Source organism: Pseudonaja textilis, chromosome 7 (genome assembly GCF_049901715.1).
Source record: "Pseudonaja textilis isolate UNSWEBS1 chromosome 7, rPseTex1.2, whole genome shotgun sequence".
In the NCBI taxonomy this organism is placed as follows: Eukaryota; Metazoa; Chordata; class Lepidosauria; order Squamata; family Elapidae; genus Pseudonaja; species Pseudonaja textilis.
Genome location: NC_141996.1, coordinates 11825952 through 11843090, shown reverse-complemented (window position 1 = coordinate 11843090; position 17139 = coordinate 11825952). Strand labels below are relative to the sequence as shown.

Sequence of the window (17139 nt, the reverse complement as noted above, 5' to 3'; positions counted from 1 at the left end):
GGTAGTAACACCGGCTGAATCCCACCCCTGGAGAAATAAGACAATGGGGCAATTCCTCACCATCTTTCTTGGATGGTTGGTTGGATGGGGCAGCTGGCTGGCTGGCTGGCTGATTCATGTATTTCCATCCTAGCTTTTTTCAAAGATCTTTGAAAAGTGTACAGGGGAGGGGAGTAGGTAGAGAACTCATTTTTCCCCTGAATAACAAATCTATGGATGAGTTTTAATTCACAGGAAAAGAGTCTGACTAGTTGAAAGTTATACAGCAAACTCTATAACTGAATGAATATTATAAGCCTGGTAATTCTAAACGATGAATAGGAAGAGAATATCTGTCACTGCAAGGAAACACACATAATTCAAGCAAGGAAGCTTTGGAAAACCAGATAAAAGTCTGCAAGTGTTGTGTCTGTATAGTGTTGTTGTTCTGAATATGCGAAGTTGTTGCTGTTTAACTGAAATCTTTGACCATTTTATAAAAACCAGGGTGTTTGCTGACATAGCCTATTTGCTTAAATCTATACTAAGTATCTGAAACTGGTGTTATGTCTTTAATTCTAAAGCTGGAAACATTGATCTATACTGGCAATATGTTTTGTCGTTATGTTATAGGTTTAAATCTATATACACTGCTCAAAAAAATAAAGGGAACACAAAAATAAGACATCCTAGATCTGAATGAATGAAATATTCTTATTAAATACTGTGTTCATTACGTAGTTGAATGTGCTGACAACAAAATCTCACAAAAATTATCAATAGAAATCAAATTTAGCAACCCATGGAGGTCTGGATTTGGAATTACACGCAAAGTTAAAGTGGAAAAAAACACTACAGGCTGATCCAACTTTGATGTAATGTCCTTAAAACAAGTCAAAATGAGGCTCAGTAGTGTGTGTGGCCTCCACGTGCCTGTATGACCTCCCTACAATGCCTGGGCATGCTCCTGATGAGGTGGTGGATAGTCTCCTGAGGGATTTCCTCCCACACCTGGACTAAAACATCCCCCAACTCCTGGGCAATCTGTGGTGCAACGTGGCATTGGTGGATGGAGTGAGACATGATGTCCCAGATGGGCTCAATTGGATTCAGGTCTGGGGAACGGGCGAGCCAGTCCATAGCATCAATGCCTTCGTCTTGCAGGAACTGCTGACACACTCCAGCCATATGAGGTCTAGCATTGTCGTGCATTAGGAGGAACCCAGGGCCAACCACACCAGTATATGGTCTCACAAGGGGTCTGAGGATCTCATCTCGGTACCTAATGGCAGTCAGGCTACCTCTGGCGAGCACATGGAGGGCTGTGTGGCCTCCTATAGAAATGCCACCCCATACCATTACTGACCCAATGCCAAACCGGTCATGCTGGAGGATGTTGCAGGCAGCAGAACATTTTCCACGCCGTCTCCAGACCCTGTCACGTCTGTCACATGTGCTCAGTGTGAACCTGCTTTCATCTGTGAAGAGCACAAGGCGCCAGTGGTGAATTTGCCATTCTTGGTGTTCTCTGGCAAATGCCAAATGTCCTGCATGGTGTTGGGCTGTAAGCACAACCCCCTCCCCCCCCGGACGTCAGGCCCTTATACCACCCTCATGGAGTCTGTTTCTGACCATTTGAGCAGCCACATGCACATTTGTGGCCTGCTAGAGGTCATTTTGCAGGGCTCTGGCAGGGCTCCTCCTGTCCCTCCTTGCACAAAGGTGGAGGTAGCGGTCCTGATGCTGGGTTGTTGCCCTCCTACGGCCTCCTCCACGTCTCCTGATATACTGGCCTGTCTCCTGGTACTATGCTGACAGACACAGCAAACCTTCTTGCCACAGCTCGCATTGATGTGCCATCCTGGATGAGCTGCACTACCTGAGCCACTTATGTGGGTTGTAGACTCCATCTCATGCTACCACTAGAGTGAAAGCACCGCCAGCATTCAAAAGTGACCAAACCAAATCAGCCAGAAAGCATAGGAACTGAGAAGTGGTCTGTGGTCACCACCTGCAGAACCACTCCTTTATTGGGGATGTCTTGCTAACTGCCTATGCTTTCCACCTGTTCCATTTGCACAACAGCATGTGAAATTGACTGTCGATCAGTGTTGCTACCTAAGTGGACAGTTTGATTTCACAGAAGTGTGATTGACTTGGAGTTACATAGTGTTGTTTAAGTGTTCCCTTTATTTTTTTGAGCAGTGTATATAAAAGCGAAATACCACTTACGCATCAACACAAAATCTCCAGAACCGTAAAGTTTATAAACTTGAAATTTGGCACGTAAGTTCCCCTTGGCTTCTAGGTGCTCACTAAGAAAGGATTTTTCGAAATGACCATCTGAGCATTATTATTTCATATATTATTATTAACACACTCTGATGCTAAGGAGTTCTACTCCCCCTCCCCACCTGAAAAGAAATCTGTCCCAAATGCAAAACACAAGCAGAGGAGAGGAGTTTCAATTTCAGTTTTAGTTTCACAGCAGCAACCAGCTTTAGTACAGAACAGGTGAGCTAAGCCACGCCCAGGCTCCTTGCTGTCACCTTGCTCACACAGCAAATACTGTTTCAGTTTCCAAACAGCCCTCAACTCTCACACAGTACGCTAGCCAGATGAATACTGATAGATGCTGGTAGGCAGAGGCAGATTCCCCCCCGCCCAATTTTCCTCCCCCAAAACTAAGCCTGACCACATAGTTTCGTAGCGAAGCACGGGTATCGAGCTAGTCAATATATATAAAAGCCAAGTACCACTCACTCATCACAAAATCTCCAGAACCGTAAAGCCTACAAACTTGAAATTTAGCACTTATGTTCCTCTTGGCTTCTAGGTGCTTGCTGAGAAAGGATTTTTCGAAATGACCATCAGATCATTCCTATTTCTTAATACAGTAATTAACACGTTTTGATGCTAAGGAGTTCTACTCCCCCTCCCCACCTGAAAAAGAACTCCGTTCCAACTGCCAGTTGCATCACATTCTGTTACCTCAGTTCAAACTGGCAGACGTTCCACTCCTTCACTCAGGACCGGTCTGAGGCTCCTTACAGTATTAAACGTCGGTACCTCACCAAAATGTCTATGCCTTCCACCTATGAAATTGCTTCTGCACTAAAGGCAGTGGGAGCAATATTCCCTTATGTGTTTCAATCACCGACCACCACTGAGCCAACATATTGTGAACCAGATTTGTCCCGCACAGCCCATAGTGTCATCGTGAAGCATGAATATCCAGCTAGTGTACAATAATTATAAGAGCTGTACATGTAATAAAATGAAGCAAGCAAAGTAAATCTAAACTATTAAGTGTATCCAACTATAACAAGTTTAATTAATCTTATTTTATGGAAAACTTCAGCACCGGTGGTAATAAAAATCATCACAAATTGCCAACAATTCTCATAATATATTAATATGTACCATGTCCATAAGTGTATGCGAATTCCCCTCTGTGTGTCTCTACAGACTGATGCTGAAAAAGGATTTATTTTTTTAGAGAGTGGGTGCACAGGCAGCGGTTTTCTGCTCCAGCAAATGTGAAATAGTGGAGAGTATAGGTGTTAGTTGCTAAAACTACTAGTAAATTCCTCTTTCCTTTTTTTAAAAAAAACATTTTTTTAATTTTTACTATATATGAAGAAAGAGCAACAGTTTTGATGTCTATATAAACAGTGTTTCTCTTTCCCATGCATCGATGCTATCACCAAACCCAGTAATGAAACATCTGCAGGAAGAGAAGATAGCTGAAATAACACCAAGAATGTGACAAATGAGACTTTTCTAAAATGGGAAATAATAAGAACGTATAATCTTTTAAATCAAAATGCATGGGAAGTGCAAAAAGTCTTCGACTTACGAACACATTTGAGCCCAAAATTTCCATTGCTAAGCAAGACAGCTGTTCAGTGAGTTCTGCCCCATTTTACGACCTTTCCTCCATTATTAATTGAACCACTGCAGTTGTTAAATTAATATCACGGTTGTTAAGTGCATCTGGCTTGTCAGAAAGTTGCAAAAAGTGGTCATGCGATCCCCGGGACATTACAGTCATTACAAATATGAGCCAGTTGCTAAGCATTTTGGTCATGTGACCGTAAAGGATGCTGCATAGGTTATAAGCGTGAAAAATAGTCATGTCACTTTTTTTTCAGTGCCATTGCAACTGTGAAAGGTCACTAAAAGAAGGATTACAAATCAAGTACTACCTGTATTTTATAAAAGAGAAGAATGTCCTAGATAATATATGCCCTACCCCATCACATTCTGAGCATTACATACAATTGTTAATGGTCCTTTGACAGAGGTGGAAAAAGCAATAGGAAAATTAGTACAGATAGTCCTTGCTGAAGTATTAGTACCGTTTTATAAAGCCTTAGTAAGGCCACACCTGGAATATTGCATCCAGTTTTGGTCACCGCATTACAAAAAAGATGTTGAGACTTTGGAAAAAGTGCGGAGAAGAGCAACTAAGAGGATTAAAGGCCTGGAGTCTAAAACATATGAAGAATGGTTGCAGGATTTGGGTATGGCTAATCTAGAGGAAAGAAGGATTAGGGGAACATGATAGCAGTATTCCAGTATTTGAGAGGCTGCCACAAAGAAGCGGGGGTGGGGTTTCAAATTATTCTCCAGAGCACCAGAGGGCAGGACAAGAAACAATGGTTGGAAACTGATCAAAGAGAGAAGCAACCTGGAAATAAGATAAGCTTCCTCACAGTGAGGACAATTAACCAGTGGGACAGTTTGCCTCCCGAAATCATGGGTGCTCCATCACTGGATGTTTTTAAGAAAAGCCTAGACCAGTCACTTATTACAGGGTCTCCTACTTGAGCAGGGGGCTAGACTAGAAGACCTCCAAGGTCCCTTCCAGCTCATTCATTCTAAATATATATGGCAAGGATCAACGTTGTTGAGAGTTTTCAATAACATTTGGATGAATTCAAGTTTCTCATTCCTTTGTAGCCAACAGAAGGCACCAATCAAGAAATGGAGGATTGTGGTCCTAGAAGAGATCATAACGGATCGTCTTGGAGATCTAATAAATTGGGACATATCTTAAAAACTACAGACCAGCTAAAATTTTATTTAAACAAGACACACACCATGACAATTGTGGGATTCAGAGGGACTGGCTTTGAGAGTCTCAGGAAAAAACATAAGAATTAGTAGGAATTAATAATTTACAATGAAGGAAAGGAACTTCACGAAGACGTTTCATTGCTTAGTTTATAGATATTAAAATGACTAAAATCACACTAGCTGCAGCAATTTGTACAAAAGAAAAGAGATTACGAGGCATGCCTGAAAAAGTATTTCAATTAATCATTCTATCTCGGGGGATAGAATGTTTTAGGATTGAACTCCAAAGCTCTGAATTAGCCACTTCATAGATAAATTGGATCAAGGTCAAATTGGATAGGAAATGACTTGAGTATCAGATAGGCTTTGGAGTAATTTCCTGACATATAAATCAAAAGAAAAAAGAATGCCCAGGTATTTCTAGCAGAGCGTGTTATTTTTATGTCTAGCTTTTTTCTGAGATTCTGTCTTTGCTGCTTTTTCCCCCCTTCCTCTGGAACAAAATGGATTCTTGAGCTAAGATTTCGGGATAATGACCAACAACAACAACAACAAAATATGAACAGAGAACCAGAATGCTCGAACCTCTTTATAACATAAGTAATCCATTTTTAAACAATAAAATAAAATAAACCAAGGCATCAGAACATACCTGGACATATCATCTGTTTTCAATAACTTAACCATGCACAATCTAAATGCAACCAAAAATGTAGAGAATTCCAAAGATCAAAGGGACAATACACCATGCATTTACTTACCCAACTGATGGACCCCCAAAACTGTTGGAATAACTTGGGGAGCGTCAGTATCTAGGGAGATAAAAGCAGAATAATAGTGTTGCAGTTGAATCAGAATAGCATCTGTTTAGAACTCGCTCTTCTGCTTGCTTTGCTGGCATTGTCATGCTGTCCCCAAAATTCCATATCACCTAATTAATTATTACTGTAATAATTACATTAAATGGAAATGAAGTTCAGCCGGGGGGGAAAAAAACCATTGCTTTGGTGCAGGAAAAAAACCCCACACGCATCCAGATCCTCACCCAACAAACTTTATGCCGGATGGAGCTATGAGGTTCACCCAAAGAGCAGGGTTGGCACTTCCTCACCTCCTTATTTTGGCAGGGTTTCCCCGCTCCCATCTTCTTTCTTCACCGAAGCCCCAAGCTGACCTCAGAAGAAGCATCCCTGGCTTTGGATTCCACAGCTGCATGGAACCTTTCGGTCCTGAACCCACCTGAATTGACACAGCAACTCTTGCCTATCAACAGCGTTCTCTCTTGCAATCCAACTGGCCTTGTATCAGTTGCTAGGCAACCAAAGATGGCATATTCGATGAACGAAAGCGGCATTAACATCTCAATCCTTTTTTAAAAAAAAAAATCTTACATTTAGAAGCATTGTGGTCTATCTACCTGTCCTAAATGACCTGATTTGTACTGAATCCAACATCTATATACATTTAAGGCAGGATGTTCTGAACAGAGAGTCACACAGGCTGCATGTGTATCTTCTCCCAGAGCAGCCCGGGTGAAACTGATGCTATCCCAAATGTATTGCTTTAATTCTCATCATTTTCATTCTGGCAAGCTGGCTGGAAGTCATGGGAGCTGCCGCGGTCCAACACAACTGGAGAGAAACCAGGTTGGAGACCTTTGCTATTGAGGTGAGTGAAGTAAAGAAGTTCTGAATCCAGTAAAGGAGGGAATGTGAAATTTGTGTCCTCCAGCTGTTGCCAAGCTACACTTTGAAATCTTGACAAGTTTCCATTATGATACAGACTGCTGGGAAGGAAATCTCATTTAAGTGTCTCCCTGCAGCTCAAGTGGTTTATTTTATTTTATATTTTATTTTATAATTTGCATGTGTCATCTTTTTTTCTGGGCGATTAAGCCATTGTACATTATGGGAGAAGAATACAGAACATAAAATAATAGGGTTGGAAGGGAACTTGAAGATCTTCTAGTCCAACCCTCTGCTCAAACAAGAGACCCTATGCCATTCCAGACAAATGGCTGTCCAGTCCCTTGAAAACCTCCAGTGATGGAGGACCCAACAGTTCTGGAAATAAACCATTCCGTGATTAATGTTTTCACAGCCAGGAAATTTTTTCCTTAGTTTTAGGCTGGATTTCCTTTTAATGATCTTCCACCTATTATTTGTTTATCTTGTCCTCGGGTGCTTTGGAGAATAAATTGACCCTCTCTTTTCTGTGACAGTTCCTCGAGAACTGAAAGACAGCTATCATATCATCCCCTAAGCCTTTTTCTTCCTTAGATTAGATATACCTAGTTCCTTCAATCCTTCATTGTATGGTTGAGAGAACAGGTTTCCTTCATTGTATCTTTTTAAGAGGTTTATGATAAAGACTGGGACTGAAAAAAAGGCACACACCCACTGAGTTTTATAGTCTAGGGCAGGGGTGCCAAACTCAGGTTGTCATGGTGATGTCACATGACATATTGGGACTTTTTCCCCCTTCGCTAAACTGGATGTGGGCGTTGGCCAGCACGTGACGCATTCGGCCCGCAGCCCACGAGTTTGACAGCCCTGGTCTAGGGTGGTTTTGAACACCATTTTGGACTCTGAAGTTTTTAACACCAATATGTCCTCTGAAATAATGTTGATTTTATTCTTTCAACTCAAAAACTGAGCCACCTCTGAGTCACATTCTTTCCTTTCTTGTTGCCTCCCATCTTCAGAGCAAAAAGCTTTACTGGCAGACATCCTGGCTATTATGACTTAATATTGTTTGACATTTTGGCATTGCACAGGACCTCTATTGCAAACCTAGTTCCCCAATGGGGAAATAAAAGTAAAAGGATGGAATGCGAATGCTTACGGGGATGACCTTGGAGAAACTATGCTGGAACAGTTACACAAACATAAAGTCCAGGAATAAAGAAAACATTAGAAAGAAACCCAGTCTAGCTCCCAGAGGTATAAGAAAGAGGGAAGGGAAAACACAGTCAGGTTTTCAAGATTCTTATTTTATATGCTTTATTTATTTATGTATTTATTTATATGAAGCACTGCACACCAGAACAACTTGACACGAGAACAGTTTTTTTCCCAAACGCCATCATTTTGATAAACAAATAATTCCCTCAACACTGTCCAACTATTTACTAAGTCTGCATTACTATTAATCTTCCCATCCTTACTTTCACCCACCTCCTCCCACTTATGACTGTATTACTGTAACTTTGTTGCTTGTATTCTTATGATTTTTATTGACTGTTTCCTAGTATAGCAGCAGCACTTAGACTTATATACCGCTCTTACCTGTATCTCCAAAAGTTATCACGCTGGCAAAATCCAAAGATTGTTCAGTAAATCCTCTTTTATAACATTTCACATCTCTTCAATAATAACCCTACTTTTTTTGAGGGGAGCCTCTCCTCCTTAGCTGTGCAGTGCAGGCAAATCCTTTGTTTTCAGACCCAAATTATTCTCGTATCAAATAAGTCTTTGTACACATAGTCCTTGACGTACAATCATTTGTTTAGTGACCATTTGAAGTTACAATGGCACTCAAAAAAGTGACTTACGACCGTTTCTCACACTTATGATACATGCAACATCCCACTGGTCACGTGATCAAAATTCAGCCACTTGGAAACTAGCATGTATTTATGACAGTTGCAGAGTCCCAGGGTCCTGTTGATCCCTTTTTGTGACTGCCTGACAAGCAAGCCAATGGGGAAGCCAGATAAATTTAGCCACCTTGTTGATTAACAAGATTCACCTCACAGCTGTGGCAAGGAAAGTCATAAAATGGGACAAAATTCACTTAACTACTTAGCAACAGAAATTTTGGCCTCAATTGTGGTCCTAAGACAAGGACCACTTGTACACGGGAGTTCAATTGTTTACTCAATCATTTTATGAGCCACGGTGGCGCAGTGGTTAGAGTGCAGTACTGCAGGCTACCTCTGCTGACTACCCACTGTCTGCAATTTGGCAGTTCAATTCTCACCAGGCTCAAAGTTGACTCAGCCTTCCCTTCTTCCGAAGTCGGTAAAATGAGGACCCAAAATTGTTGGGGGCCATAGGCTGACTCTGTAAACTGCTTAGAGAGGGTTGTAAAGCACTGTAAGTGCTATTGCTATCGATTATGCAGTTACTTTGAAGATCCTTGTAGTTGGAATGCACCAAAATCAGGACTATGTTTTTTTAAAGTGGTTCTTTAGGAAAAGATGCAAAAATTCTTTTTCTCCTTCACTCCTTACCTGGAGCTGAGGGTAGGACTGGGAAAAAAACGGGGGTGGGAAGGGAATATCACATTCTTGAAACCACACATACCTTTTAGAGCGTTGACCACATGAAGAATTGCATCATGGGTTAGCCAGTTGAAATCATCTAAATTCCAGCTTTCATGCAAGTCCATTGTTCTTGGTAAGGTCAAGTCCTGGTTGGTGCACATGTAATACTTTACAGGAGGGCAGGAACAGTCAGCAAACTCTTGGAAAGAAAGCAGAGTAAAATAAAATTAATCCCAATGCTATCCATTTCAGAATGTGAGGAAACAGATAGTTGCTACAAAGGCTAGTCCTATTATATGAAGCAAGGAGTATATCACCCATTCAAACAATGAATTTGTTTAACGACTGTGGCCCTTGCTTAATGAACACAGGGTTTGGTTAAATGTTGTAAAATGGGTCAGTCATGTGATGATTTGCTTAACAACCAACACAGTTTACAAGCATAATTCCAGGCTCAATTACTGCTATAAATCAAGGACTACCTGTATTACAGTGGTTCAAGTTTATACTCCTTCCATAAATGCAGAAGAAGCAGCGGTGGGATAGTTCTCTAATGACTTTCAACACCCTGTCAACATAATACCAAAGAAAAGATGTTCTAGTAATTACAGAAGACTAGAATACCAAAGTTGGAAGTAAAATAGCATCTGGGAAATGAGGAAAAAATTGTTTTCAGTGTACAAACCGAAGCAGCAGCCAGATTAATGGTGTTATGCCAAATATACTCATAACAAACACCGTGTTCCAAGAATACATATTGAATATCACCTCATGAACAACACTGAAGCCAAATTGACTATATATCTTCAAGCAAAGGCGTGGAAGTTTTATTTAGTGAGCCAAAACAAGATCTGGTGCAGACACAGCTCCTATGATAATCATAAACACCTTGCAAAATTTCAACCTTAACTAAAGGAAACAGATGCAATCATCAAAACAACAAGGTACAGCCTTGGCAATGTGCCATATTATTAAATACTGAGGAATGGATGTAATGGATTGGATTTGATCCATAAATTGCCTGAAGACTTCTGGAGCAAATGGTATGATATCATTAAAGATGAAGCAATCAAATACATCCTAAAAGGCAAAAAGCACAAATTGTCAATACTAACACGGTAAGCAATGGGCAAGAGAGCATGTTGCCACACAAAATGATATCTAAATTAGCAATGTGAAGAAATTGAGGATAGGAATTGAACTGGAAGGGCAAGAGATTTATTTAAGAAAATCAGGGGAACGTTTTATGCAAAGAGGGACAAAATCAAGGAGAAAAAACAACAACTAAGATCTGCAGACCAAGGGAGATATAAATAAGAGATGGCACATATACATGGAAGGTCTGTATAAAAATATCTAAATTAATTTTATGGATGTGTAACAGATCTCTGTTGTATCAATTATATGGATGCAGATTCGATCGCTGAACTAAATTCAGAGAGATTCAGTAAAATGAAATTAAATGGGCCCTAGACAATATCACTAACAAAGCTGCAGGAATGGATGAAATATTATTTGGATTGTTATAAGCAGAGCAGGATTATGAAGTTAAAATGGTATTTGAGTTTTTAAAGCAGGTATGGGGAACAAACAACATGGGGGCTAGACAGTTAAATGAAACTAAAATATGAATTTATATTCCAGTATTTAAAAAGTACAATGCTAAAAAAAATTATTCTACCTAAATATCTGTACTCATCTCACATGCTAGTCTGATAATCAGTGGTGAGATTCAAACATTTTTAGTACTGGTTCTGTGAGTGTGGCTTGGTGGGTGAGGTGTGGTGGGCATGGCAGAGGAATACTGCAAAATCCCATTCCCTCCCCACCCCACTACCCTGCTTTCCAGCTCCATTCTCCTGTGCAGGGCAACCAAAAAAGACCCAGCTGACCTCGGGACTTGGGAGGCAGAGAACAGAAATGGGGACAGGGCCAATCAGAGGTGGCATTTCCCAGTTCTCCAAACTACTCAAAATGTCCGCTACCGGTTCTCCAGAACTGGTCAGAACCTGCTGAATACCACCTCTTCTGATAATGCTCAAAATTTTGCAATCCAGCTATACTAGATATAGAAACTGAATTCTGCATTGACTTCCTTCGTTAAGATAAAGGCAAGGGAGTTCCAAAAATAATATATTGCAGGATCCAATCTGGGTTGGTCACTGGGACCAGAGGTTTAGTCTTCTGAACTTCCGGACTTAAGCTGGAGCCCATCCTCAGGGGACTTCCCTACCAGAATGTGTGTTTTGGGCTATTCTAGTGTTTATGTGGTGCCTGCTTGGGTGTGGCTTTTTAATAGGTTGATTGGGGTATTGGTGGCTGGCTATTAAGTTGTTAGTTATTGTTTCCTTGTGCGGTGGAGTCTTCGGCTCCTAAGTCCAGGTTAGCTGCTGCTAAATCAATCGACAGGTAAATTCCTGTTGATTGACAAGGGGCCTGTTTCCCAGGCTTCAGTCATTCCCCCTGGCTATCTTTGTACCTGCTCAGCCAACAATCTTAACAGCTGAACAATTGAATGTGTGTCCTTTTTCAATTGAAAATGTGAGGCTACCAATGAGTTTGGATTTCCTCATCTGACTGCTCTCTGGTGTTCTTGCAATTCGATGGTTAGCTTCCTCGCTTTCTGTTCTATATAGTCACAGGGGCAAGCCAACCCACAGGGGATCTGTAGATTATATTCAGGGGTGGGCTTCAAAAGTTTCAGCAACAGGTTCTCTGCCCGGTTGCTGGGTGGGTGTGGCTGTGGTGGGCATGGTCTGCCAGAACTTCTGGGAGGCCTGGTTTTTGCCTTCCTCAGGCTTCAGAGGCTTTCCTCAAGCCTCTGGGAGGGTGAAAACTGCCTCCCCCCGGGCTCTGGAGGCTCTCCAGAGGTCCATTTTCCTCCTCCCTGAGCCACTGCGTGGGCCCTGCACTTACCTTGCACCCAAAACAGGCCGCTTGAAGACTCCTGAGAGAGGCGGGGTGGGAGGGGAGGGGCAGGGAGGAGTGGGAGGGACCAGCCAGGGATGGGATTTGGCCGAACCAGCCATAATGTTAGCAACGGGTCCGCCTGAACCCGGGCAGACCCGTAGCAGCCACCCCTGATTATATTAAAAGTATCTCCCACTTCCAAGCTATCTTTACAATGCATGATTTGTTCTCTGAGGGTAGTCTCTCGCCTACCACATGAGGACAAAAGAATACGTATATATTTCGCTTTCTGCTTATATTAAGTTTATTGTGGTACACAATCCAAATAACTGTGGATAGCCTCCCATAGTGCTGGGGAAAATTCTTGAGAATACCTTGGACTGCAACTCAACATTAAATGAAATAAAACCACATTTCCCATTGTAAGTACTAATATTGTTTGCTCATTTGATTGATTGACTGACTAGTTTTTGTCATCAAGGTATCTTAGCAACCGCATAGCATAGGTAGATTTTTCACTATAACAATACGTCTTGTTCTTTCAGATCTTCACCCATCGCCAGTGCAATTTCAGTCCATTCATCCTGCTTCTGGTCAATGAAGCAAATACCTAAACATCCTGGACACATAATGGTGCAGAAGAGTAGTTGAGGAAGACCTCAAAGCTTGGTGAGGGGAATCAAAGAATAATCTATAAAAAAAGAAGAAGCCAACTGAGCAGCTAAATCAGGGCTACCAAACTCAATTTCATTGAGGACTGCATCAGGGTTGTGTTTGACCTTTTCGGGGGGGAGAGGGGAGCATGGCCAGGGAGCATGGCCAGCTTGATGTCGCTTGTGTCAGGGGGCACCTGTGGTGGCCCGAGCACTCTGCCAGTGAAAACGAGCTCCCGAGTTCCATTTCAGCTGCGACAACCTCCTCAAACCCTCTGCCAGCAAAAATGGAGCTCAGGAGGGCTGCACGCGATCCCCCCTCCCCCGAGTGCCATTATTGCTGGTAGAGGGTTGCAGGAGGCCATCACAGCTGAAAACAGAGCCTGGGAGGGCCATATGCGGCCCTCCCAAGCTCTATTTTCACTGACAGAGATACCGCGGGCCAGTCTTTCATTGTTTTCAGGCCAGCCCTGGGGCCAGATCTAAGATTTAGGCCACGGGCCTTGAGTTTGACATCTCTGAGCTCAATGCTTAGGAAGCAAAGCAGCTAGATTTGTTTTCTAAGCAGCAGAATTATTCAAAGAAGCAATTTCTGACAAGAAACCTCAGTGAAATATGTCCATTGTGTTATGAAGATTCAGAAGCAAGCAACTACTCAACTACACAAACCACAGATACAGAGCCAGGGAAGTACTAAATCAAGATCAAGGGAAGTACTAATACCACTCTATAAAGCCTTAGTAAGACCACACCTAGAGTACTGCATTCCAGTTTTGGTCACCACATTATAAAAAAGATGTTGAGACTCTAGAAAAAGTACAGAGAAGAGCAACCAGGATGATTAGGGAACTGGAGGCTAAAGTATACAACGAACGGTTGCAGGAGCTGGGCTTGGCTAGTCTAGTAAAGAGAAGGACCAGGGGAGAAATGATAGCAGTCTTCCAATATTTGAGGGGCTGTCACAGGGAGGAAGGGGTCAAGCTATTTTCTAAAGCTCCTGTAGGCCAGACAAGGAATAATGGATGGAAACTGAACAAGGAGAGATTCAACCTGGAAATAAGGAGAAACTTTCTGACAGTAAGAACCAATCAACCAATGGAACAGAAGTTGCCATCGGAAGTTGTGGGAGCGCCATCAGTTGAGACTTTCAAGAAGAGATTGGACTGCCATTTGTTAGAAATGGTGTAGGGTCTCCCACTTGGGCGAGGGGTTGGACTAGAGGACCTACAAGGTCCCTTCCAACTCTGATTATCTGTATTAGAGCCATACACAGCCTTGATGTGCAGCTTGACAATTACTGCTGCCATCACCAATAATGTTTACCAGACACCCTCCCTGCTAAAACTAGCATGTGATGGGGCTCTCAAAGCCTGTGTAGACAAGTAAAAAGAGATTGACTTTCCTGACAAGTAAAAAGAGAAAGATGCTAAAAGGCACAAAGGTTTTATAGCACGATCTCCTGGTCCTTGTAGCACTGAGGTGTGTGACCATTAAAATCAAATTTTACTCTCTCCCTGTGTTGGAAAGAGGCCAATCTCCTAAGGCAGGGGTCCCCAAATCTGGCAACTTGAAGACTTTTAGACTTCAATTCCCAGAATTCTCCAGCCAGCTAGCTGGAGAATTCTGGGAGTTGAAGTCCACAAGTCTTCAGGTTGCCAAGTTTGGAGACCTCAGTCCTAATCCTAAGAGATAGTCAGGTTTTATTGGAATGAAAAAAAAATGTAAACATTATTTTGCAATTTGCACCACAACGCATTTATTGATAAAGGAGAGAAGCATACAGAGTTTTCCAAAGAATCTAGATACAGTACAGTAGTGATAGTCCTCGACTTACAACAGTTTATTCACTGACCATTCAAAGTTACGACAGCTTTTTCATACTTACGACCGCTGCAGCATCCCCCAAGATCACATTATCAAAATTCAGATGCTTGGCAACTGATTCATATTTATGACGGTTGCAGTGTCCTGGGGTCATGTGATCCCCTTTTGCGACCTTCTGACAAGCAAAGTCAAAGGGGAAACCAGATTCACTTAACAACTGTGTTGCTAAGTGAACAACTGTAGTAATTCAATTGTGAACGACTGTAGTAATTCAACTGTGGCAAGAAAAGTCATATAAGGGGGCAAAAACTCACTTAAGTGTCTCACTTAGCAACATAAATTTGGGGCTCAGTTGTGATCATAAGTCAAGGACCACCTGGATAAACACTATGAAGTTCTGAGCTGGTAGATCTGCTATTTATCTAGACATGAGATGATAATGGGTAGAGGAGACAATTTGCAAAAGGACTGAGATTGTTCAGAGACAAAAGTCATCAGAGACAACAACTTAAACAACACACCTTGTCAAAATAAAAGCTAATCTCATGCAATACTTCTAACTAAGCTTGTTATCTATTCCTTAGGATGAACTGATGCCTCAAACTAAAATCCTCCTTAATAACATGCTTTCGTGGACTTCTAAAAAAAAATCTATATTTTTTCTTTTCAATAATAATAACCACATTTGGAATTCTACTAGCACTTACACAGGTATTCCTCAAGTTGCATAATAATAATAATAATAATAATAATAATAATAATAATAATAATAATAATAATAATAATAATAATAATAATAATAATAATAATAATAGGATTGGATTTATCCAGCTATGTGCATTGCAGACTTACCTGCTGGTAATAATTATTTTATTTGCAAAAATCTGCGGAGAGCATCATTCTTGCAGCAAGTAGCAGGACCTTGAAGAACAACAGATTTTACATATCTAGTATCTATCCTTCTACGTCTTCATCAAGAAGGCCAACACATTGCTTGTTTTCCTGCTTCTTTGCCCCTTTCCCATCTTCTCCAAGTCTTTCAATATCTGGGGAAAATCCTTGCCATCATCCTCTATTACAAATGTCTTTATAAATGTTAGCTCTTGCACTTTAAATGTTCTTGGACAATGATTTCCTAATCATCCATCTGCATGTCCAGGAAAACAGTGGTCCAACAATCTCCTTTTGACTTGGTAACAACTCTTTGATGTCAATAGAAAGAAACTGCATTTGTGCAAGCAGAAATGGGGCTCAGCTAGGATTCAACTTGGGCTTTGCCACGACTGTTGATAAAAAGAGACAGAGCTCACCCAGACTGTTGCCTCCTTCCAATCTCTCAGTTTACAGAGTGGCACTTACACTCTTAATTCCTGATCAAATAAAGAGATTTCTTAAATAAGGCAGATAATTGTGTCAGCTTAGGTCAAGTGCTTGCTAAGGATGGAGATTCTATGCAAGCCCAACCAGTAGAACATGAGTGAACAGTCAGGAAGGAGCAAGTACTTATTTTGGGCACCACACAACATGTCCCAGCTGATCGGCTCTGTCTTCTTTTGTTGCCCTGTACAGGAGAACGGAGCTGGAAAGCAGGTTAATGGGGTGGGGAGGGAATGGGTATTTTGCAGTAACCTTCCCCCAGGAATGAGGAAGAAATGGAGATTTTGCAGTGTCCTTCCCCCAGAAATGGGGAGGGAATGGGGATTTTACAGTATCCTTCCCCTGCCATGCCCACCAAGCCACGCCCACCAAGCCATGCCCACAGAACCTCATGGTCTCCTGGTTTCTAGCCTGATGTCTTAATCAAACTGGCTCATTCTCTCTCCCCCTTTCTCCCTCCCTCCCTCCCTGTGGGCAAACATGATGCTATTGCCACAGAATACTAAATATTAACTCTCTTCTGCCATTTAATGGTGAATCAGAGTTCTCCTCCTCACAACACGTGTTATTCTTGGTTCTTTGTGCCTGTCTTTAAGTGACCAATAGAGGTAATCTCCCCACCTACCGACCCACCTCAAAAAAGTCACCTAATCAAAGGCCAGCCTCTGAGCCCCATTGGGTGAAGGACTGCCAACATTGTCTAAGCCCAAATAATATGAAGCAATATTATACCAAATCTATGCTTTTTTTTTCATTTCCTATATTTGTGCAAATTGGGTGCATGAAGGGCAAGCCTCTCTAAGAAAAAGCTCTATTGTTGTTGTTTTTTTTTGCTTTGCTTTACCAGTCATGGCATCAGAACAACCAACTTCACTTCCTCCAAGTGTTAAATTCCCTGGCTTATGTATTCGTCTACATTTATCTCCTTTTTCTCTTGATGAATATCCCTGACTGTACAATAACCGGTGCATTATAACAGCTGGTACTCTTTCAGCTTCCCAATCCAGATGAGGAAAATTTTAAAAAGAAAGAAAGAAAAGAAAGAAA

General features: G+C 41.6%; 1 protein-coding gene across 2 annotated transcripts in view; it reads right to left on the bottom strand.

The window, feature by feature from the left end:
- Nucleotides 1-17139, bottom strand: part of AMOTL1 (angiomotin like 1) — a 97285-nt gene that overhangs the window by 68701 nt on the left and 11445 nt on the right. For both annotated transcript variants that reach the window (XM_087937050.1, XM_026706862.2), the window contains exons 2-3: nt 9369-9527; nt 5823-5873 (exon numbers count right to left, since the gene is read on the bottom strand). In XM_087937050.1, coding sequence (XP_087793176.1) covers nt 5823-5873; nt 9369-9489 — 172 coding nt within the window. In that variant the 5' untranslated portion in view covers nt 9490-9527. The remainder of the gene's footprint in view (nt 1-5822; nt 5874-9368; nt 9528-17139) is intronic.